General features: G+C 45.1%; 1 protein-coding gene across 6 annotated transcripts in view; it reads left to right on the plus strand.

Moving 5' to 3' along the window:
• The window catches only part of LOC139112227 (dentin sialophosphoprotein-like), a 45,190-nt gene that overhangs the window by 13,556 nt on the left and 8,572 nt on the right, over positions 1–23,062 (plus strand). For 3 of the 6 annotated variants that reach the window (XM_070673112.1, XM_070673117.1, XM_070673114.1), the window contains 8 exons: positions 3,882–3,932; positions 6,430–6,616; positions 8,779–9,007; positions 9,987–10,137; positions 11,137–11,226; positions 11,644–11,727; positions 12,196–12,231; positions 13,016–13,078. In XM_070673112.1, the coding sequence (XP_070529213.1) occupies positions 6,442–6,616; positions 8,779–9,007; positions 9,987–10,137; positions 11,137–11,226; positions 11,644–11,727; positions 12,196–12,231; positions 13,016–13,078 (828 nt within the window). In that variant the 5' untranslated portion in view covers positions 3,882–3,932; positions 6,430–6,441. Of the gene's footprint in view, positions 1–3,881; positions 3,933–5,614; positions 5,946–6,429; positions 6,617–6,943; positions 8,708–8,778; positions 9,008–9,986; positions 10,138–11,136; positions 11,227–11,643; positions 11,728–12,195; positions 12,232–13,015; positions 13,079–23,062 lie in introns of those variants that run through there. The other 3 variants (XM_070673115.1, XM_070673116.1, XM_070673118.1) reach the window with 3 other exon arrangements.

Genomic DNA, 23,062 nt, shown 5'->3' on the forward strand with positions numbered 1-23,062 from the left:
CCGCTTCGCGCCGCGCCTTTCGCCTTTCTTCTCGCGCTGCGCCTCCTCTCCCTCATCTTACTCGATCTCCGGATGGTCTACTAATGATACGTGTATCGGCTCGACGCGCACAATCGACCGCGAAAAGAGACGATCCCTCGCTAGTCGCGGCTCCGAACGCTAATTCAAAGCGAAAGAAATACGAGAATGAAAGATGGAGGATAAAATCGCAATTGCGTTATGTTTTTTCCACGTAGGAATTTAGGTAGGTTAGGTGCAGAAAAGCACATCTAAATTACACATTAATCGTTGAAAGTCAGGTTCCTGATTCAATTACTTAAATCTCATCGCATCGCACCTTTCAGTTAATGGTTAATAAATTCGGAAGTTTCATCAATTGCCACCTAGAGTTAAACGGACGTGGACACGGGGGAGAGTTTCGATGCCGCGAGCAATTCTAGGCGCTCCGCCGATGAAATTGACGGGCCCGTCGAAAGCAATTAGCGTGCCAATTAGCCGAGCAGGAGGTACGTAGCCGTTTGTGGCGATCAATTCGAATTCGGGCGTCCCGTCGCCGATGACGGAAGTTACGTCGATTGTCGGGCCTGCTTCTGCATTTCCTCTCTGATGAATCTCGGGGGGTGCCGTGATAACGCAAACAGATATTTTCGATCGTTGGACAGGCATTTTATTTCCAACGTAACGCACCTCTTTGTGCGAAAAAGTCACAGTTTAACCGGTGTCGCTAAAATTACGCTCGGCGACTGGTCAAACGTGTTCCGGGCGAATTGCAGGGCGCGTCTAATTTTCGCTACATCCGCGATTGCATCCGCGAGATGCATCGGAGACGTAATGAGAGCGCGAAGCGACGGGATCGATTCAATTTTGCGTCCGACGCTCCGGCGGGATCTCCGTGATAATGAAAGAGGAAGCGCGGCTGATGAAGACGCGATATTAATTTCTATATTACTTCCGCGCGGCCGAGGGGTGAAAGAAATTCGCCGACGAAGGAAAGGGACCCGGGAAAAGAGACTGACGCACACCGGTTTTCTCCCTGCTCTTGAGCGAATTATGCGGGTCTTATTTCGAGACGTCGACGGTCTTTGTACCCGGCCACCGCCGCTCATCGATTAGCCGTCTCTCTTACCGGTTTTCCGGATGGTCGTACCTACGTAACGGTTCAACCGGCGAGTACCGAGGGCTCGGTCACTGGAAGACCGGTTACTCAATTCTCGGTAATTCATCAAGCTTTTGTAAAACAGGATACGTCGGGGCATGTGTGGTCGCACTTGTTTTCGCTCTGTTTTGTCTTTTTATTACCGAGCTGTTGTAGTTACCTATAAACGTTCTTATATCAAATACGTGACGCAAAATATTAAATTTATATGCATATAATATATTTTTCATGTCACTTTCTTGTTCGTTTCAATGACAGCAGACTACTAATATTAACTTGACGCGATAAGATTAAGTTACGAATAGATTTTATTTCTTTTCATTAAGATAAAGTTTTCGGAGATACCGCACGACTAACGTTGTTATAGTTTAATGAATCATATTCCTGCGATAGCATTTTAAAGCCGCAACAATCTCTTTTTTTTTTTTTTTTACCGTGTCCCAAGAATAATGACCCTGAAATAAACGAGCTCGCTCGCTAGTCCGTGACGTAAATCTAATTTTCGTTGATTGACGCAAAAACGAGTGGGCCGTGATAAATCGCGATGGGTCCGTCCGATTAAAACGCGAGGGCCCGGGCATCCAACCATCTGTAACAAATTAGTTTTCATACGGCAGAGAGACAGGTCGGATCGTTCGTCTGACGGAAAGCCAATTTTTGCGGAGGATAGAGTCTCGTACGTCGATACCGACATGACCGGCTAGAAGTGGCTTTTATCTCTCGGACCGAAGGACGAGTTGAATATAACGAACGGCTGTTCCAGTTGTAAAGTATCGACGTAAAAGACCGCGTTTGTTCCTAAGAGAGACAGCACGTCGGGCAAAGACAAACGCCTTTATGCGAGGCCGGCGCGCGAGATAGCGAGTGAGTCACCGATGAGCCGCGCCGGTGACGATCGTCGAGAAATTCCGCTGATGCGTCGCTGCGTTTCGGCGAAACCGGGTGCCGTACTGTCGCGTCGCGTGTCCAGCGCCGCGTATGCGTGCGTAAAACGTGCACGCACGTGCGCGTCAAGTCCCGTTCCGTCCGAACGTGAAACCCCAACGTGCGCGTGCCGAAGTGCGAGCCGCTAATTCGAACGGAGAAAGGCTCGTCGAGGCGACGGGAAATGGACGAGGATGGACAACAGACATGAGTCATTCAGCGTTATCTCACCTCCACGCGGTGTTGTTCATTGGCAGGGACGCAGCTACTTTTTTTTCTTTTTTTTTAATTCCTTTAATAGGGTTAATTAGAACTTTTTTGCGGGACGAACTACGTCAGGGAGTCTTAGGTTTTTTTTTTTTTTTTTAATATATTAATTCAAAAAATTAAAAGAGACGAACGAAATGAGTCTATTGTTCACGAAAACTATCATGATTTTCGCGGCTCTGAAAACCGTGGAAAGGAATGGAAAGAGGGACGCGTAGACGGACAATATAAAGAAATCTCGTGAAAATCGGCTACGGCCTGATCAAAGGAACCTTTGAAGCGCGCGAAGGAGAAAGAGCGCGTCATAGCTGCGGTTACTATTTTTCGCGCGACTCTTTCATCCCTTGCGAGACGAAAATACCCGCGACGGCACACAGTTTCGGAACAGACGCCGCTGGAAATAAGATGCGGAAAAGTTCCCCGGGGAGAGAAAAAAAGAGGGATGCCGAAATGAGAGACACTAGTCTGGTACCCTACTTCCGGGACTCCTCCTCCGTAACAAACCCTCTTCTTCTCTCTAATACTCGCTTTTGAAAGGAAATTTCCACACGAGGCGTAGCCGCTAACAAGCGCCGAGGAAATAACTCCGTGTTCCGTAAAGTTAATCAGCTCGCTAACAATTTTCTTTTTAATGTCGTGTAATGCGAGAGAAAATAACGACAGGGGGATTAGGAAAAATTAGAGAGGAACTTTTGTGCGCAAAACTATGAATATTCCTTTCAATGGATAATTTTTTTCCGAAACTGATATTTCGAATTTATGCAAAGAGTAGATGTAATGTATTTTTAATTTAGTCGATAAAACGTTCAAGTTGTTTCGTTTTGAAGTAGAGATTTTGGCGTGCAAAATTTTGTCGATCCACGCTGCTTTTCAGCTCTTTTGAGATAGATCCTGAGGCTCGTATCGCTGGGTGCATCGCTTTGGAATAAAGTGGACCAGCGGTACTTCGTGCTGCATTAATACAGCGCGGAATACCTCGGGAGCTGCATGCGTATCGCGAACGCGTGCGTGCGTCAGAGTGTGCGTGCATTCTGACCCGATGCGTCGTGTCGAGGCTGCCATCGCGTTCGTTCACTCTTTATAAATAGAAGCTTTAAATTCTGTCGCGAGACGGGTGTAGCAGGACGCGAGAGGATAGATCTACGACGATCCTAGTCACAAAATGCACACATCACTCAATGCGATCCGCTCGTTCTTTTTTTTTTTTTCTTTTTTATCTCCTAAGAAATTCTTTCGATATGTCTTGTGATGCTTCGTTCTAAAGTCAAAACCGACAAACTTCACAGGCGTGAAATTTAAGCCGAGTATAAATTCTAAGGAAAGCTCTTCGTTGCGGAGTATCGATGTTGCATAAATCAGGCGGCGATTCGCGGAACGAGTAGGCAGTAAAGTTCGCGCGAAGCACGATCGGTACACAAGTCGGATATTATTCATTGACCCTCCGTGACCCCGACCACTATCGCCGTTCCCGTCTAATTATTCTTTTATTATTTCTCTCCATATCGATTTTAACAGACACTTTTTTTTCTTACAGATATTCGGCGCGTGTACGGACTACGACTCGACATGCCACGCTTTTTGTAAGGTAAGGCAAACCATTTCTGATGTAAATATTTGACAGTTTCGTAGGCGACCATCGAGCGATTTGTGGCCGGGCACATAGCAAAAGCTCGGTAATATTTTTTAATCGATTACGGAACTAAAGGTACGCGGCAAGTTTTGCAAATGAGCTCGCTTTGTTCTATTTCGAAATGCACGTGGAACGCGTCGTTACTTCGCATTCCATGTTTCTAAATGCCATTGCGACGAGAGGGAAAGAGAAGTTGGATCGATGGCCCGTGGTCGCGGATGGTCGCCCGACTGTAATTGTTCCGGGAAACCGGAAGCATGTAATTACGCTACGTATCGTATGGAAAATTGTGCGCTGTCGTTCGACGGCTCTTGCATGCATTCCGGGATGCAAATGCATATGGTTTTTGCAGCGATTTCAACCGTATCCCAATTTTGTACCGACAATTGTACGCGCGCGAGTATTTTTCACGTTTTACAAGATAACAAAAATTATTAGGTTTCTTAGATCTACAAGAATCACAATTTTCGGGCCTATCTAAATGCCGCACTCTTTTTATATCTCTAAATAAATAAAACGTATCTTATCGTACATTCTTCTCAACCAAGCCTACGTTTTCAGGGTGGGAATTGAAAATTTTCTTATTTACACGATTCCGGAAGTTGTGTCAAGGCTGTGCCTGCTTCTATCGATAAAACTGTTTCACGAGCACTTAAAATTGACAACTCAAAATCTAATAATTTTCAGACGTTTATTAACGTCAATTTGGTTAAGTGCAATTGAAATTTTATCTTGCGTTAAATGCGGCACTTTTAATTTTTCACATTAACAAAACGCGGCTGAATAAAAATGTTACTTTTTGTATTATTACCACGCGGAATGGATTAAAATATAATTAAATCAGTGATTATTAAGTAAAATCAAATTTTGCGGTTTACGCTTGCGATTCCTGAATAATTATCAATCGTGATTAATCCCAGAAATGAGCGGAGCGAAAATAATTATCGGTCGTGATTTATCTCGTTCTAGTCAGCGATCAGAAAATAATTGCGCTTTTGATTATGATTGATGCAACAAATTAGCAGGGCGTTAAAAAGAGATGCCTGCACTTTCTTGCACAGTTTGCGCACTAATCCAACTAAAAAAAAAAAAAAAAAAAAAAAAAGAGTTAAATTATCAGTTAAATAGGAGACAACTAATTGCTTCTCAGCGAGTCTATCATTTTTCACCCCGACGAAATTCGCGCGGCAGACTCGGAGACCTCTCGCGATCAGCCTCCGCGCGGTTCAATGTTGAAAGTGATGCGCCGACAAAGTGAATTCTCCCGCGATCGCTGGCGCGCGTATTTTTGACGACATCGCACTTTAATGTGCGCCGTCATATCGCGCACCCAACGGCAAGCTTAATAAGAACCGGCAGCGCTAATTCTCTCTCGGCGGGCTTCCCCACGTTCTTCCGACGCGGGGTGCCCAGCTTCACCGACATCCTCGTCAGCTGTGCGAAGGTCAGGGTCGCGCGCGCGCCAGCCGAGAGGGTGCAATCGATGCACCGCCCGCCGTCGCCCCACGCATCCCCTTGCCGGATGCGGTTGCCATGGAGACCATTTCTCCTGACCCCCATTGCCTGGAGGAGCGGAGAGCGACAGCTTCCCGCTCGGCGCGCGAGAAGGGAACCCGGGGATCGAGTATCAATCCCGCACGGTCGCGGAGTGGCGCGAGAGAGTTGGCGGAGGCGGCGTGCTCGGGGCATTCCGCGTTCCGTTCTTCCTCTCTTCTTTTACGATTCGTTAAAGGCGACATTCCGCGGCGGGGAATTCTTTTCCGCGTGCCCGTTCCGCGCCTCCTTTGGAAAAGAGAAGAGCTCGGGAACTCAATTCCATCGCGCGCTGCGAAAAGTACCTCGTCGCGGGGATTTCGCGGGTAATTGTGACCTCTCTCGAAGAGGTTCGCTACGAGTTGATCACTCTGTGCCGCGTTTTGTGCGCGAGATAACGCGCGTTATCCGCGGGCAAATAATACATGCGTCAATGTGAGTAGGTACTATTATAACCAATGAGAAGGTGTAATTGAAATGGTTTTCCCGTGATTCCGAGCCGCTATACGTCAATGTAATTTTGAATGAATATAAATATCGAATGTTAATTACCTCGGTTAACTAATTGATAATTATATCGCGTTTTTTCCAAGTGTTTCTCCAAATATGTAGTGTTATATTAAAAAAGTCTCCTTGGTCTCTTTGCGTACATTTTCCGAGTCGGGTATTCTCTTTCACTCGTCACAGAAATAGATTACGATCTTTTAATTAAAGCATATTATTTGTTTCAAATTAAGTCGCGCAAGGTCGTCTCGATAGATACGGAAGTAAGGTCAACTGATAGAAATCAATATTCCCCGAATTGTACGCGCAATACTGCCGCACCAAGACCACACCTTCGCTTTTAATTTACTTGCGTTTATTAAACCAGCGGGGGAGAGAGTCATACGTTCACGTTTGGTTCTTTGGGGTGTTTCAGAGCAGCGGAACAATGTCGACGAGCACCGCCCTCGGCGGCGGCGGCGCCCTAAGCCTGATGGGTTGCATGAGAGAGGCCTCGCCGCCCCCTCAGAACCATCATCAGCATCACCATCATCAGCAGCATCGTACCTTCGGCCTTGGCGATTTCCCGGCAGCCCAACCCAGCGTCGATCCACTGCCCAAAGGTCAGTACTTAAACATTCCACTTTGACAGTTTGTATTTTCGAGTCATTTTCGTCGGAATCGTTTTCTACCCATTTTACAAATTAAATCTTTGACGTCGCGATGCGCAAATTCCTAGGGCGCGCGCGTCACAGCGGTATCGAATAAACGAGGCGGGTGACGAAACGCATTAGATTTCCCCAAATGCTACGTTCGAATGCGGAAAGCATTTTTGTGAAGCTGGCTCTCCTTTTTTTTTTTTTTTTTTTTTTCCCCGGAAAATCTAGAGTTCTAGCTCGTCAAAGGGTCAGACTTTTTTCGCGTTTAATAATGGAATTATCATTCAGGAGTTAAATATTCTTTTTTGCTTTCGCGTAAATTATATTAATTTTAACTCAACGGTTCTAAGTTCACGCCCAAGTTGGCGTCGTATTACGGTATCGTTTGCAATCCGCAAGGTTGTACAAATGCGCGAGAACGTTCTCCGTATCTCGGGCAAGGATGAATCGAGGTCGTCGTTAGCGGTAGGAAGAAACGCGTACGTTTAATTAGGAGCGGACAGAGATTAAAGCGACAATTATGATCGAGGTAGGCGACGAGTTGCGGTTTCCTTTTTCCTTGTTTTGTGTTACGGTACGCCGTGACCATTGTTCGGCGTAGCCGCGTTATGTGTCATTACGAATGAGTTTCCGGGTCGAAATGACTCCCGCCATTGGATTAGGTCTCGGCAAATTATAGAGCTCGACGACCGCGAGAATGAATTAGCTCGCGAGTTAATTTTTTACTCGAGAATATAATTAGGAAAATTTGGGGAATTTTTGGTCAGTCGACATTTATTTTAACTAAAATTTCTTTGCAATTAACGCATTAACTTTCGTGAGAACGTAATCTGTACCTTTTCTCAGAAAAACTATAACCTACTATTTTCTTGCAATGAATTTTAATTTAAATTACAGGTAAAATTAAATAAAATCAATGTATTATTATTTTTAAAATTATTTTTATTGTTTTCAAAAATCTTATCGCTGTACATCTGTATATAGTTAACGTTGGTTGACTTTTGCAATGTAACGTTTAACCGCTGAACCGCTGACTGAAGATCCGTCGGTTATTTTAAGAATTTCTGCGTTATTCCTCGATATCGTGCAAACAGATGTTCTCGTTACTTGCGATGGATAGCCGCAGGCAAGCGAGTCGGGCGTAGCATTATTTTCCGAGCTCCAATGACGCCGGTGTCGTCATTGAAGCGTGTAAAGTGTGCTCGCACAGAGAGTGTCAAGTACACGGTAAAGATCACTTCCGATCAAGCGTGCACTCCTCTTCTCTTGGGGTCTCGTTAAGGCCGCGTAGGTCAGTGTTTGACCGGGGCGCGCGTAAACGTTGTAGGAGATCGCCTTTAAGCGCAGCATCGGAACGGGGGACTGCGACAGATCGGCTTTAATCACGACGTCATCGCGTCGAAATTGGGTATGCAACAATCAGAACGCATTCGCCGTAAATATTATTTAATATTGAATAATAAATCGATTCTATTATCGTCGTGAAGCATATAAAATCAACTGCACATAAATGAAAATTATTCGAAGGCTATTCGTATATATTTAATACTAAAATCATTGCATTTTCTTATATGTTAAAAATAAAAATGTTATTTAGGTCATTTACATTGCTATCGTAATTTTTTTTAGAACCTTGAGATAATCGTACAATTATGTAACAACTCCGACAAGTTTTTTTTTATTTATTTAATTAAAAAAAAAGGGAGAGAGAGAAAGATAGATAAAGAACCAGCACAATATTAGTTAAGCTCGAACCGTATAAGGAAAGGCTCTTCTGGTTCACGATATATCAAGCCGATATAGATTTATCGGAAGGTGGTCCCAGCTTGTAATCTTATCACGTTGCCGTGTATTTTGCGTGTTTATCCGTGAAATCAGTCAGGTGTACACCGCGCAAATAGAATACTCGAATTCCAGACTCCACGGAGAAGGACTCCAGGGCCTTCTCTCGATTCGTCCTCTCGTAGATTTTTTCCGTAAATATTCGGTCATTGAAAAACATTGTGATTTAACGTTTCTCTCGCGCGGTTAATTTACCTTTGTAACAATCAAACGGTAAAAAATGAGTAAAAACTCTTTTGTAAAACGAATTTAACCGAAATCTTTTGCGTGTCTCTCGTTTGCAGAACCAAAGAAGCGGCGTTTTCATCCCTTGCGTGGCCTGCGGAAAATTTTCCGGCGGAAAAGTCGCGGTGCCGCTGACGCGCGTTCCATCTCCAATTCCACCGATCGAGATACCGAATTGGCGCGTCTCCCACGGGAGGAGATCACGATGAGGCATCCTGCGGGACGACCCGAGGAAGCCCGTAGCAGGAGCGCCAGCGAGCTCCTCACCGATTCCTGCGATCGGGAAAGGTAAGAAACATCTTTCTGCATCTGTTAATCCCGAGATCAATCTCTATTAAAAATGCATTTGAAGGAATGAATAGAAAGAAAAACGAATCTGGAAGATTGACTACGCGCAAAAGTATTTCGCTAGGTGTTACATAATTAGCGTATTAAAATAAAAAAAAATACTTATCGAAAGTAATCGTGAGCAAAATAATTTCTTCACACCTTTATAATAATCGTGAAAGTTATCTGAAATAGATTAGAACTTAATTGATTGAATAATAGATTGAATTTATACAGCAACGATTCAGAATTTTGTAGAATAAATGTAAAATATTTTTCTAGTTCTTTCGGAGTGCGAATTGAACTACAGGTGTATTTTATTTGTTATCAATTCAGGATCCTTGGCCTCGTTTTCTCGTTCAGCTTTTATTTTTGTCCTCGTAGTAACACGAAACTTGCGGACGTTTCGCGTGTTCTGTATGATTTACGTGGGTCGATACGTAAAGTCGTATCGTGTAATGGCGATGCGGCTTGCTTCGGCCGAACGATATCGTCGCGGCATCGCAAAGAGGCCGCATAATTATTTGTCGTTGTGACGTGTGTCATTCCTGGCAAATAACTCATCGCCTTAATTACGGATATTAACATCGTTGAATAAATTTTTATATTGAGCAGAGTGCTCGTATAAATATATTTTTTCTTTCTTTCTTTCTTTCTTTCTTTGCAATGAATAATGATTTTATCACAAGACGCCGAGAGACGTTCTGGCGTGTTTAATTGTGCAATATTTTTGTAGCATATGATAGTTTGTTAATTAAAAATATATTATTTATAGTTTATATTATATTATTTGGACTCGTTCAAGTTTATTCGACTTGATCGATTTAATAATGTAACGCAAACTTTCTATTTTTACGTAAGTGAGATGTCACCAGAGAAGTTGAACATAACTCTTGCAACATACTTTATCAACAGTCCCATTGTTTCTCTGCCCTTTTAGCGTATTCCTCCGGCGAAGCGGGGTGGAGGACAGTTTCATCAAGCTACGAGGAGGTGCCGGCAAACTGTCGGTGTCTCACGACAGCGTTTTCCCAGGAGAAGTTCCTCACACTCGGCCCCTCTCCTCGCTGGCCAGCCTAGCGACCCTCGAGGTTGGTATTTATCCTCATATTCGCGCGTCGCAAACGTTTTACTAAACATTCAAACTCCTTTTAGCGTATTTCTCAGAGGACTGATCACGATAAATTATTTAAGCTCCAGTCCGAGGCACGTAAAATCTCTTGAAGAAATATTTCACTTAAAACGTCGCGAGCGTGAATTAAGAAATTTTTTTTCAACAAAGTTTTAAACAAATTTGCGACTTGCTAATAATTCATATACCGATGTTACAACTGTCGTGAAAGGTTAAAGCGGACATATCTACCATTCAGGGTACGTGTGTTTGCTCGTGTCGTTTATTACATATTCGCGAATTATATACGCGAGTGTGCGGGAACTCGTGCTCGCCACTGCATGAAGCGTGAATAGCCGTATAAAAAAAAAAAACGGCCGATGGTACTCGTCTCATCTTATGGTCATCGGAAGATCCGGGGTATTCCGAGCACGTGCGAATCGAGCTACGCGATTACACGTGTCCGCGATCGGCTCGTGACTTGTCTTTCAATTTTCGCGGTGCGAGTAGACGCGGATGACCGCGACGCAAACCGATCACCGTCGTCGGCGAGTTGCATAAAAATGACGATGCTCTACGGGCGTAATTAACAAACAAGGCCGTTAATTAACCGGCAGCGGCGTAGCGGATGATGCCCCGCATTTTCTCGAACGAGCGCGCGCGACTTACTTTTTCTTTCTCTTGTCACACACCGTTCCTCTCTTTCGTTATTCTTCCTTTTGCGCGACCGTAAATCATTATCTCTACCAATTATCGCGATTAATAATTATTTGATAATTCGTGCCGGAATGCCAGACGAAATGTGGGACGATCCTTTCCATTCTTTCTATTTTCGAGAGAAAAATGAGAAGCGCGTTCCGTCCTAATACTCGAGGAAAGTCACGAATAGTTTTCACATTTGTGGAAAACCCGAAACCCGCGGGGAGCTCGTGGTTTCACTTATCGTGCGCTGTAGTTCCTTTCGTCTCTTGGTTTCCAGCGGAGGCAGGCCAGGAAGAGTAACGAGATCATCGAGCACAAGGAGTACAATCATCACCACGTCGCACAAAGGCACCGGATATCCCTTCGGGTAATTCGCGGAAGCTTTTAACATACTTTTATAGCTCGTAAATCGGCGCGTTACGAGGCCGGCGCTTTTAACGATAAATATTTCGCGCGAATAACGCACAGGAATCTTTATCGCCGTCGCCGTATACTCTTTTTACACGTCGGGAATATCTTTGCACTTTCCGTAGCGTTAAAATGTCGCATGCACGTCGCGCGCATTAACGTAAAATAAAATACTGCAAAAAAAAAAAAAGAAAGATTTTGTTTTTAAGCGTACTTAATAAGATGCCTGTTTCTCAACAGAACGAAAAGTAAAACGTTCGTTCTCTTGGACAAGAAAAAGAAAAAGATTTCGGTGTCAGACAGAGTCCCCACATATGATACGACATGCGACACCACGTGCATAATTATTGACCGCTATTTTATCGTTCGTTCGTAGGTACTCGAGCAAATAAAAACGGCCATAGAGAACCGGAACCAGCTGGCCTCGGTGACCTCGCCGGACACAGGCGGCATAGCACACGTAAGTACTTTGCAAGTGAATTAATTCGTCCAGATCTCTAAAGGGCAAACGATATATTTTTTTTTTCGTCCGCCGATTTCCTGAAACCAGACTTTCGTTTGATTATTCGGTCAGCAAAAACCTTTCACTCAAATAAATGTCGCAAATAGTTATCGCAGCTATTATATATTAAATTACGAAATATTAATTGTCCCCGTCGCGACGACGATTACCGCAACGTAGTTAGCGCCGTAAAATTTAGTGGCACGAATTTTCGAGGATGCCCGAGGAGAATCCGCGCGTGCGGCCAAAGGAAAGCTGGACTGCTTTTCTTAATAAAGACAGAAAGCCGGGCAGGGATAGCTTCTCTCCGCCGCGACTAATTACCGCGCCGGAGAGGAGATTTCACCTATTTTTTCCTAATATGTTATACCTCCGCGGCGCAGCGTGTAGGTACAAGTGACGTCACGTTTCGCTTTTGCGTTTCAGGCTGCCGGCGAGCGGTATCAGCAGGAAACCACCGAGGTAAGATAAAGTGCGTGACGAGCGGTTACTTTTTACTCTCGGCGTATCGACGTGAGCGCACTGCCAGTTGCAGTTTCGATCTGCGACGCGGCCGTTCGGTATCGTTCGCCGATTGCCCGGCTGTAAAATATCAGAGCGTGTGGAGTCCTCGATTTTTTTTTCTTCTTTTTTTATGCCGCGTATTTCGTGCCGCGCGTCGTTTATTAATTCGCGACCGTCGTCCAAGGTTTATTTTTTTTTTTTCTCGCGAGATGAAATAAAGTTAATGAAGCAACGACGTCATCTCGTCGAAATCACGCGCGGAGGATGCTGACGTGTACGTGAGTGCGATAAGTGCGCGATTTCGTCGAAAATGAGCGGTGACACGGTGCGCCCAAAGTCCGTGCGAAGGGTGCTCAACAGGGTTCTACTCGTGTCTTCGATCGTGTCCACCTGGAAGACTAGGATCGGGGTAAGCGGGGAAGGAGCAGGAGGAATCTTCGCATCTCTTCTCGTTATTTATTCCGCGCTAACGCGAACTTTCTCCGTTGATCGTTCAAAGGGAAAAAAAAAGCGATCTCTCGCCGTCGTACCGAAGTGACAGCCTGTCATCGACTTTCCTTTCTTACATCACGCTCGCGCTCGGTCTACCTCTCGATTATTAAAATATATTTAACATATTTAAGCCGGTGGTTCGCGAATGAGATTTAACTCGCCGGAAGATTCGCTCGCGACATCGAGACCATTTGTTAGGCTGAACATTTTGTGTGATAGGGAGTTAATCCGTGTCGTTTCTCATTGTTAGAACCGCTTTGCTGTGTTTGATCGACATGGGGAGAGGAGCAGCGCGGAGGAGAGCCAAGCCAAGGTGAGTACACGATTTTATACGTTGAACATGATGTTATAATCACAAGTCTGAAATCTTTCAGAACTAGTTTTTGCTAAACATAACTGGTTGCTGGAAGATTAAAAATCCATAGAATTATTTAGACTTAATTTCTTTCTATAAAAAAAAAAAAAAAAAAAAAAAAGAAAAAGATTTAAAATTAGTTGTTCCATCTAGCAAAAACGGATTCTAACAGATTTCAGGGTGCAGCCTGCCGGTTTCGCCCCTCGCCTCCCCGTGGAGAGCTCAAGCTCATCCTTTTCTCTCCCATGGGCACCTCGCTAATCTGACACCGTAATTCAACCGGCGAATTTCCGCAACAGGTGGCGAGTGGCGAATCCGGTAGCACGAGAGAGAGAGAGAGAGACGAGGCAGTTATCTCGTCTATCTCTCTGTTAGATAACTCTTGCACGCGCTGCCAACGAATCGTGCGTAACGTGGGAACCGATCCGGCTTCCTCGACTACTAGATACGAGTCCGCGTGTACCGCGGAGTCGCAATATTATATTATATTATAGTCACCTCGTATGCGGGTGACACCGGGTTCGTAACGGGAATTCCCGAGGTCGTCGCACGACCGAAAAAGCAGTAACGCTCGCCGGCGCGTCTCGGCACCTTTGTTCCTTCCATCTGAGATAATCCAGGGTAACCGGCTTTGTCGCAAAGCGCACCGACGCGATCCGTGTATATTTATCGCGATTCTCGGAACGTCAAAAGTGCGGGATTCGTCGCAATCGCGAGGAACAAAAATGCGGCTGCGGGCGACGAGAAACTACTTACAGGAAGCCCTTTGTGACCGGATGTACTGATATTTCGCGCGTTGCTCGGTATCTCGTACGACGACAGCGGTCGCATTTGTTTCACATTGCGCTAATTCGGCTAATTTAATGCGAACCGTAATGGCGATCATAATTAATATTCACGAGCCTATTATCGCTAACAATATTTAATACCGGCGATAATTGATCATTAATATATTAACATCCCTGCCTTTTAATCATCCCAGCTCGATAATGGCCCGTTATTATATTTAATTATCACGTAATTCCGTCCATGGGGAGGATTTTTTCTATTAAGCTAGCACGTTCGCTTTTGTCCCGTCTTTCGACGAGCGAAAAATGATAAAACGTAATGGCTGGGCGATGGGATGAGCGAAGAGTATTTCCGAGGAGACTCGCGGGTTTGTCATCTAAACGAGAGGTATTTTTGGATCGTGACACATTTATGGGCCTTTCGATGCGAGAGGAAGCGAAATGTAAGACAATGAGGAACGTGGCGAAGGGGACGCGGGGATTGCGCGTCGTGTTCCTTTTACGGCGTTCTCTTCGTTGTTTTTAACGTCCCCTCCCGTGCCGCCTGTGTTACCATTATATTCCGTCCGCTCGGTGATGAATCTCCGCGCGCGGACTGTTATTGTCGTCTCCGTGATGGGCAGCGTCGCGTAAACAATACCCTCGACCCGATATGGACCGCTCGGCAAAATCGCATTCTTTCTCGCTGCCCACTGACTTAGTTTCCTCCGAGTTTTTTTCAAACACGCGTTTTACACGCGTATTGCAGTCTCGCCTACAATGGCATTGTTTCGTCGCTGAAAAGTCGATGAGAGAGCCTCCGTACCGAAAGGGAAACCGATCGCGGCGGTCAATTAAAACGTGATCGAAGCGCGTCGTTATTTTCTGTCGTCGTGTACGAATCCAAGTTGAAGAGCGTCAGATTTTAAGCGGGCAATTTTTTTTTTCGAGAAGGCAACACCTGTCTCAATGGACATCGACTCGGAAAGCGTCGCCTCTCTCGACGTTGGCAGTCGTAAAAGATTTAAGCTGGAAATTCCTTGGCCTCGAGCCAGAAGTCAAACGGGTTTGACGAATCCAAGGATTGATAATCCACCGTGCGTCTTCCACGTTAACCCTTTCGATAACACAGACGTTAGAGATACGAGGCGTTAGTCACGGTAGGAGAGGGCGGGGAGGAGAGCGAACGATGTTTCGATAGCGAGTGTAGAAACAAGCAGAAGCGAGAGACGGCACGTAATAACGGGGGGCACGATACCAAGTTTACTGTTACTTGGCCCGTGGCCTGGCAGCGCCGAGTGTTTCAATCCGTCCGCCGGTTTGCTTTCGTCGTCGGGCCGTGCTACACAATGAATTCACGTCTCGGAAAAAAATACCGCTGCGCGGACAGTACCGCGAATGCTTCAATGAGCAGAATTTTTTTGCGGACGTAAGCTGCTGCCGCTTCGAAGATTTTCTTCCCGGCAGATCGTATAAGAACTGACATCGTGTCTAATACGAGAAAAAAAAAACATATATATCTAGCAGATTACTGTAATAGAATTCATGTCTACAAGCGAATCTTTTCGACTAGGTATCATTTTAAGAGGGAAAAAAAAAAAAAAAATCTGGTTTGTTTACATTGTAAAATGTTGACTCGGTCTCGTCGCCGTCGGCAAGGAGGCAAGGTGCTCGAAGTTGACGTCGGTAATTCGGAACGCTGTTACACTTGCCGCAAATAACTGCAGGTGGAGACACTTGTTGGTTGTTACAAAATTGCAACGAATTCAGCATTGATTCGCGCGATGGCACTAGTTGACCTTTAATCGCGGTTTACGGCCATTCGCCATTTTAACGCAGGAAGATCTTCGTCGCGGGATACCGCAAGTCGTGAGTTATTAATATTGTATGAATAATTGAGATATTTTTCTCGCTGTCGGGAAGCGTCAAGCTGCATTCGCGTTAACGAATGCAATGAATTATCGCGTCCGGGAGATTTGTAGCTGCCTTCCCCGTGTCGTCTATCTCGTTTTGCGAATGGAAACGTCACGCGCAGTTCGCTGTAACGTTCTCGTATTGGAAAATACGAATTTTGGATAATTGACGAGAGGTTTCCGGAGGTCTCACGCGGTCTCTGAATCGCACAGCTTTTGCAGTTTGACATTTCGCGACGCGAGCCCACCTGGCTGTCGGCATAAGCCAGGTTGGTATTTGCCTGGCATTTGTTGCTTCGCGTCCATCGTCACGCCAGCGAGGCTGAACAATTCTTACAAATCCTTACGGAGGATTACGTAGTCGTTTATCGCCTTTTGAAATATTACAATACCTTGCCACGATGATCTGAAACTTTCTTCTAAGAAAGCCTTAAAAATTATCTTCTTTTCTTATAGAACATCTCGCGTGTATAAGTTAGAAAATCGGGCACTAATTTTTTACTTTGACGCTGCAAAATATACCCTGCCACTTAATTTCCTACGCGGCAAATAGATGCGTTTGCGTCCTTTTCGTTTGACGGGAAATCCGGCATTGAATCGGACTCGTTTCAGTAAACTAGATTTTGATAAATCTCTTACCGTCCTCGCTCGGATCGCGTTACTTTATTCGTTCCGCAACGAGAGCTAGGAAAACAAAACGTCCGCGAAAGCGCGGCGCTCGATGATCCGTGTTCTCGCGATCGTAAATCGTTGCAACGCGACAATTGCGAAGCTGTACGAAAGGCTCTCGTTTAACGTTGAGAAAGGAGCGGGCACGGCTGTTAGGTGAACGGTCGACGGCGAAAAAAAAAAAAAAATAGACCGTTTCACAGAATAGATATTGACTTGCAAGCAACATTACTAATCGCGACAAGAGTCACGCGTCGTGTAAAACGATTGGCACTTCAATTCGGTTACCCGATCGCTAATATTAGCACGCCGCGGGGCTTGAAATTTCGTTCGCGCGTAACGAGCGGCTTTTTTGATACGGCGGCGACTTGGAAATCGACCGGTTTGAGCGACTCGAACAAAAAGAAAAAAAAAAAAGAGCTCCCTGATAAATCGCGAACGTTAGGAAGCCGCCAGTGCCTGATGACCTAATCGATACATGGCACGAAGTTGATTAATTCGAGTTTTGCAATATCCGCGACACGTTGTCCCGTCGCGAAATTAAATTCAGGACCAAGTACATAAATTTCGCGGGGTAAAGAGCGCTTCTGAAAAGTTCCACATTGTATTGCCGGTATAATTTTTCAAAGCGAGATCACTTTACTCTCTCCTGCCTGCCTCCTCCTCTCCTCCTCGGACTTTGCGTTAAGCGAGAGATGACGAATGAAAGAGGAGATCGGTTAGAGCGAGCTTCTCTCGCGCTCCTGGCTCCAACAGCTGGCAAGCAGAGAGATGGGTAGCACCGTTAGCGTGCGGCTCGTACCGATTCCTCGTAGATCAGCCTTCTCGATCGTACCTCGCCTCTCTTTATTTCTCGTCAGGGACCATTAAGTGCTCAGGAACGTACGGGACCGCTGGATAAATGGCATAAGACACTTCTGGCCCCAAGTTTTCATATTCGCATTGACGGTAGATTCTCCTGCGTTCAATATAGATACGTGGAACTAATTTTTGAATTATTTGGATTATTATAGATTCCGAAAGTGAAGGATTTAATCCAATAACAAGGCAATCCTGCTTGCGTCAAAGAATTTACTTTAGAAAAGCTGTTTATATACTATACTTTTTCGAGTGAAAGTAAAAGGAGTTAGACTTTTATCATAGATTTCTCTCCTTTAATTTAGTTAACCCAATCCCGACATGTTTTCGTAGCCGTGCAGGTCGAAAAGTATTATACCGTAGATCGCGTGTACGTTCCTGGGGCTTCCACCACTTGGTCTGACCGGCACTTGCCACTTCTACTGCCATCGAACTCCAGCCGCTTCAGCGGGGTTGAGAAGCCGGGATCCGCGCAACTCGGCTCAGTCAGTATCGCCCCGCGGCGCGTTTTCCGCGCGCGTGAATACGTCAGCCCTCGCGTTTCGCTCTTATCCGTCGGCATCTGTCGAGTGAAGGGCTTCTCGTTACGTAAATCCCAATCGGCCGAAGGTCGACGGGGTCAGTCTCTCTCAGCCGGAACCGACGAGCGAACGAGATCGTGCGCTTCGCTCTCTCGGGGTGTCGTTTCTAATCGATAATTCCAGTCAATCGCGAGAACCGGGAGTGAAAGATCAGAAATGTTACCGAAACGACGGATGTGCGCGTCTTCGCCGAGTCGCCGATGACGTTAGAAGCGAGAAGTGTCGCCGATACGGAATTCTTACGCAAATTTATCACGCCCGTGGTATCTAACGCATGTAAAATCCATATATGCGCGTTTACGCGTTATTAAATGCCCGCAGATGAGATATCGATATTATTCTATCGCCAAGTTTTACAGCCATTGACCGAAGCGATCGCGTGCTTCAAGTACATTCCGTATCTATTTTTTTATTTAATTTTTTTTAAATAAAAAAATTGATAAGATAAATCCAGAGTGCAGCTTTTCAACGTTTATCTGTCCATTGTATTTCAAATATTGAATTTTATATAAGCTTCGAAATCGCAATTAACTTTGCAACGCAGGTGTTTGCTTGGAAATTAAATTGGGATCAATTTCCTCTCTAATCGGTAATCAAATGCACGATCAAACTCACCGCGCAATTATTCCTTCGTTTATTGTTACAATTTATTAATCACTTTTGCGAGGCTCGTAAAAGCTTGCGGGGAGAAAGGAGTCGTAGGTACAAAGATCGTCCTAACGACGATCGCCGGGCGAACAGACGAAACTCTCGTTGTCGTTACGAGCGAACGATAAAAATTAGCATGCACTCTCGTACTTCCTTCCTTCCTTCCTCTTTTTTTCGCATCGCTTAACGAACGCGCTCATCGGAACAGACTCGCGTTTTCTTTCTTATTTATCGTCGGAAGGACTTTTCGCGTGCCCCGACGAGATCGACGCTCCGTTCGCCTCCGCCGGCTATTCTCGTGTTTTTCACACGTTCGATCTTTCGGGCACATAACGCTCGAAATGATATCCGAGACCTTTATCTCTCGCACAGCCGATCACGACCGCTCTCTTTGCGCTCGCCTTGTGTCAAATTCAGTAGCCGTAAGTCGGTCGACGATGCGTTCAATCAATTCGTGTCGCTCGCCGTAGAAATTGCGCCGCTGCACCTTAAAGACCCCAAACAAACAATGATATTTAAGAATCACTCCACCACCGGCCTCGATTCACCCCGATTCACGATCGCGCTTTTAATCGAGATGCACTTAACCTCGATAGGAATTTATAGAAATTTATTTTATTGAATTATTATCGGACATAATGGAATAATAAGCCTGACGTTTATCTGATTTATGCACGTATAACGTTCGCTCTATAATACTAAAGACTGGGGTTTCTAACTGTCGTAGTTTTCGCAGTAGCCTGCCACCGTTTTAATCCTTGCTGCCAGCATCTCGCGTCCTACTTGATTTTATTAATTCACTTTACGACAGGCTTGCTTCACATCGTCTTTTTACTATTCCTTTATTTTGCGTTTGAAGCGATATCGTCGTTAGCTCCGTTTCGGTCGAGCAATTCCGCAATTTCTTACATTTCTGGGTCGAACCGCAGTATCACGAGTCTCTTCTCCCTATTCGCTAATACTCGGTTCTCTCTCTCTCTCTCTCTCTTCCTTTCGATGTGTTTGCCGCCTCAAATTGTAATACATGCACGCGCACCGTATGCAAATACGGCACAAGTACGATGCAACGTGTTTCATCTTTCACTCGCCGCTCTAGACTTTGCAATCTTATATTTACTCGAATGCCGCATTTCTCAAGTTTCACCCTTGGTATCTTTTTTTTAATAAAGATAACCGGGATTAAAAGGAGCAAATTTGCGCAGAACCTCTTATAACTTGTTGAATTACAACCATACGTTAGATCTCTAAAACTTTTCTGCGCGCTAGGAAGTTTAATATTGAACGGATATCGCGATAATTGATATTCCAGCGAATATATTAAAAAATATTTGCGGGGAAATATATTAAACGAAATATTATTTTGAGCTCGTTCCATTTTTCGCTCGTGAATAATACCTCTCGGCCGTTTAAATACGCGATTAGATTAGGCGAAATTTACAAAACTTTGCTCGGTATCGAGCCGCGCCTTATTAATTAATAAAGTAGGTACAAACGTGTCCCCGATAATCTTATCGCGTCTTAAAGCCGCTCGCGAGCTTGCAATTAGAGGCGAAGCAAAATTATTAAATCGAGCCTGGTAATTTGGCCAAGTGAGAACCGGTGAAAACCTCTTCGAATTCACAACATTTACGATCACGCCGTGCAACAACCTGCCGCCGTTACCCGCCGCAAATGCAGCGCTGTTTAATTGCTGCATTGTTCATTCGTTGCATTAACCGCGGCAGCCCGAGTTTAAGCGCTTCGTCCGTAATTTATATAACGAGCAACGATCGCCGGTATCTTGCCCCGCCAATCTACCATTTACTTTCTTTATACATACGTATTTCGCCTCGAGAACGGATGCAGGGGTGAATGTAACAATGCCACGCTTTGCCGAAACCTTTGTTCGGCGGCATTTTTATCGAGCCGCACAAATCTCCTAAATTGAGACGCCAGATTGTGAGTTTTCTTTTTCTTTCATTTATTTTATTATTATTATATTTTTTTTCCAAACTATCGCGCGATAATACAATGTCTCGGATAATTTTCTCACGACCGCCGTCCTCCTCTTCACAGTCGTCCGCGATGCGCCTCGGTTTTTCCTCGCCGCTACGTTTAATTTTTTTTTCTAAATCACGAATGCGTGATTCCGTAAGTTCGATTTCTCACCGATAATGTAGACTGCGTAGAGTATCGGAAAGCTAAGTCTCTTGGAAACACTTTCCACGTTCTCTCCTTTTTCCTTTGAATCTCAAACTGTAATTGACTTCCAGAGTGTCAAACAAATATAGAATTTCTTGTTTTTTTTTTCTCTCCCTTTTTTTTCTCTCTTCAACGTTGACTACCTCGATCTCCAGGATGCATTCGCAGGCTCCATCCGTGGCAAATGTGCGGGAAAATCTGGCGGAATGTAAATCACTTTGCGGTGATGTTTCGCGTCGCTATCGCGGCCGCGCAATCTGCGAGAGTCACTTTCTTCCTGCGGATGCGTTTCGCGTGAAATGGCTCGTTGTTTATGCGCCGGAAAGGCTAACAAACTAGCCGGGCCGCGTGTAAATTAAACGCTCGTCGGACGATCACGTGGATTTTAAAACGCGAGAGTTTACGATGCTCCATTCGACGATCTCACCCGCAATCTGATCTCCGAGGAACCTTAAAGTCGACACAATTTGGGCATTCGCTACACTTCTGTAGCTTTAACCAAACGACGTAGAATATTCTTGTACATATTTGTATTTTTTTGTACTTGGCAGTAGGATATTTGAACGCATGAGATGTTAAAAAAAAAAAAAAAAAAAAAAAATAGAAAAAGAAAAAATATGTATATTATATATTTTAATATAAAAACCAGGTGAACCGTTGGGTTTATTAATGTCGCATTAATTCCGGCCGTTGGGGCAGCGATGGCGAAACGCGCCGTGAGAACTAGGTGGGCCTCGCAAACCGTATTCCGCGTGTCACTTACCACGCGAGTTCTCTTTCTTTCGCGAAACGGGTTTCTCGGGACGTGCTAGAAGCGTGACCGCGGCTGCATCGTGGAAAGAGGAAAAGAAAATGCCTCGTGGCGCAAGGATGTAATCACCGTTTTGTTGTGCGCGTAGAAGTTGTAATTATTGCACTTCCGGACGCCTTACATTAATAAAATCCACGATCCGCCGGCAACCCCCCGGCAAAAGCTGTGCGAACTTAATTCTCGGAAATTCCCGGAGATCTTAATTATATTTTATTCAATCCTGTATAATTTGTTTAACATTTAAACGCCGGTTTGTTATTCGTAAATGAACGTCAAGGTATTCTAACGACGGTGTACCTACAATTAATATTTATAATTGCAAGCGTCGAGGTAATGAAAGAGAAATTGCGATAACAATTATAACCGCAACTTTCATTCGCGTTTTCGAGCGTGGCGTGTCATCATACGTGCCACTCCCGGATTCATCGCCGAGCTTCGGTTTTTGAATCCGAGTTCGCTCGTCCGTTCGCGACCCGTCAAGCGCAATTGACCCCCATAGTTGTAGTCCCGTCTCTATTTTATTCCCTTCTCCCCCGGTCTTGCCGATTCAGTCGGCTTTTACAATGCCGCGGAAATGCGAGCGCGGCTTTCGCGCGTGGCGTGCCAGATTTCCAACATCCTCCTCTCTCGCGACGCAAAATCGCCCGCGCGCATAGCTCGACGGACTCGCGCGTTCGATGTACCGCTGTTCCGCGCGAAATATCACCCGAGATACCTACCTGAAGAAAGGAAAGAACGACGAGAGGAAAATTGAAAAACCCGAGCCGAAGAAACGGCCTGGGATCTTTTTAGCGCGATCGCGCCGATGCGAATTCCGTCTCGCCGCCGACTGGCAGATGCACGGCGATAAATAACGAAGGCGACAGGTGGCTGGTAGCGATCTCTCACGTATTTTACATTACCTGTCCAAATACATAGATAAAATGACCAAATGGTATCTCGGTGCTCGCCGGCGCGACTTTCACGCGCGGTCTCGTTGTCGAAAGAGGAATCCAGCATCACAATCGCGATGAGATCTCTCGCGATCTCCGTGCTGCGCGCAATTATTTCCAACGATGCAAATGACGAGGGAAAGAGAGAGTCTTTTTCTCTCGCGCGTTAATATATTTTATCACGTTTCTGTAACTAATATATTTTCACGGAACGATTAATAATGCATTTCATTGCGAGGCGCGGTTTCGCCGTCCGTCAGGTGCGCCTCGCAATTACGAGGCACTACTGCGTCCACAAATTACAAACGAGATTGCACCGGAGAAACCGAGTCGAACGGGGCCCGACGTGGAAGTAGAGGTCTCGATCGAGAGCCAGCGAACGAGAGAAAAAGTTACCAAGTCGTCGGAGCGGAAAGCAGCCTCCTCCTTGTCTCGAATCCTTTAATCGCAGAACCGCTTTTAAACAATCAAAACTCAAAGTAACTTCTAATATATGATTTTAGATTATTTTAAAAGGAGGCTGACTTTCCGTTGAACGTCGCAAACAAATTTTTTTAATAAAATTTTAATTAAAATTGTATT

Source organism: Cardiocondyla obscurior, linkage group LG27 (assembly GCF_019399895.1).
Source record: "Cardiocondyla obscurior isolate alpha-2009 linkage group LG27, Cobs3.1, whole genome shotgun sequence".
NCBI classification, from domain to species: Eukaryota; Metazoa; Arthropoda; class Insecta; order Hymenoptera; family Formicidae; genus Cardiocondyla; species Cardiocondyla obscurior.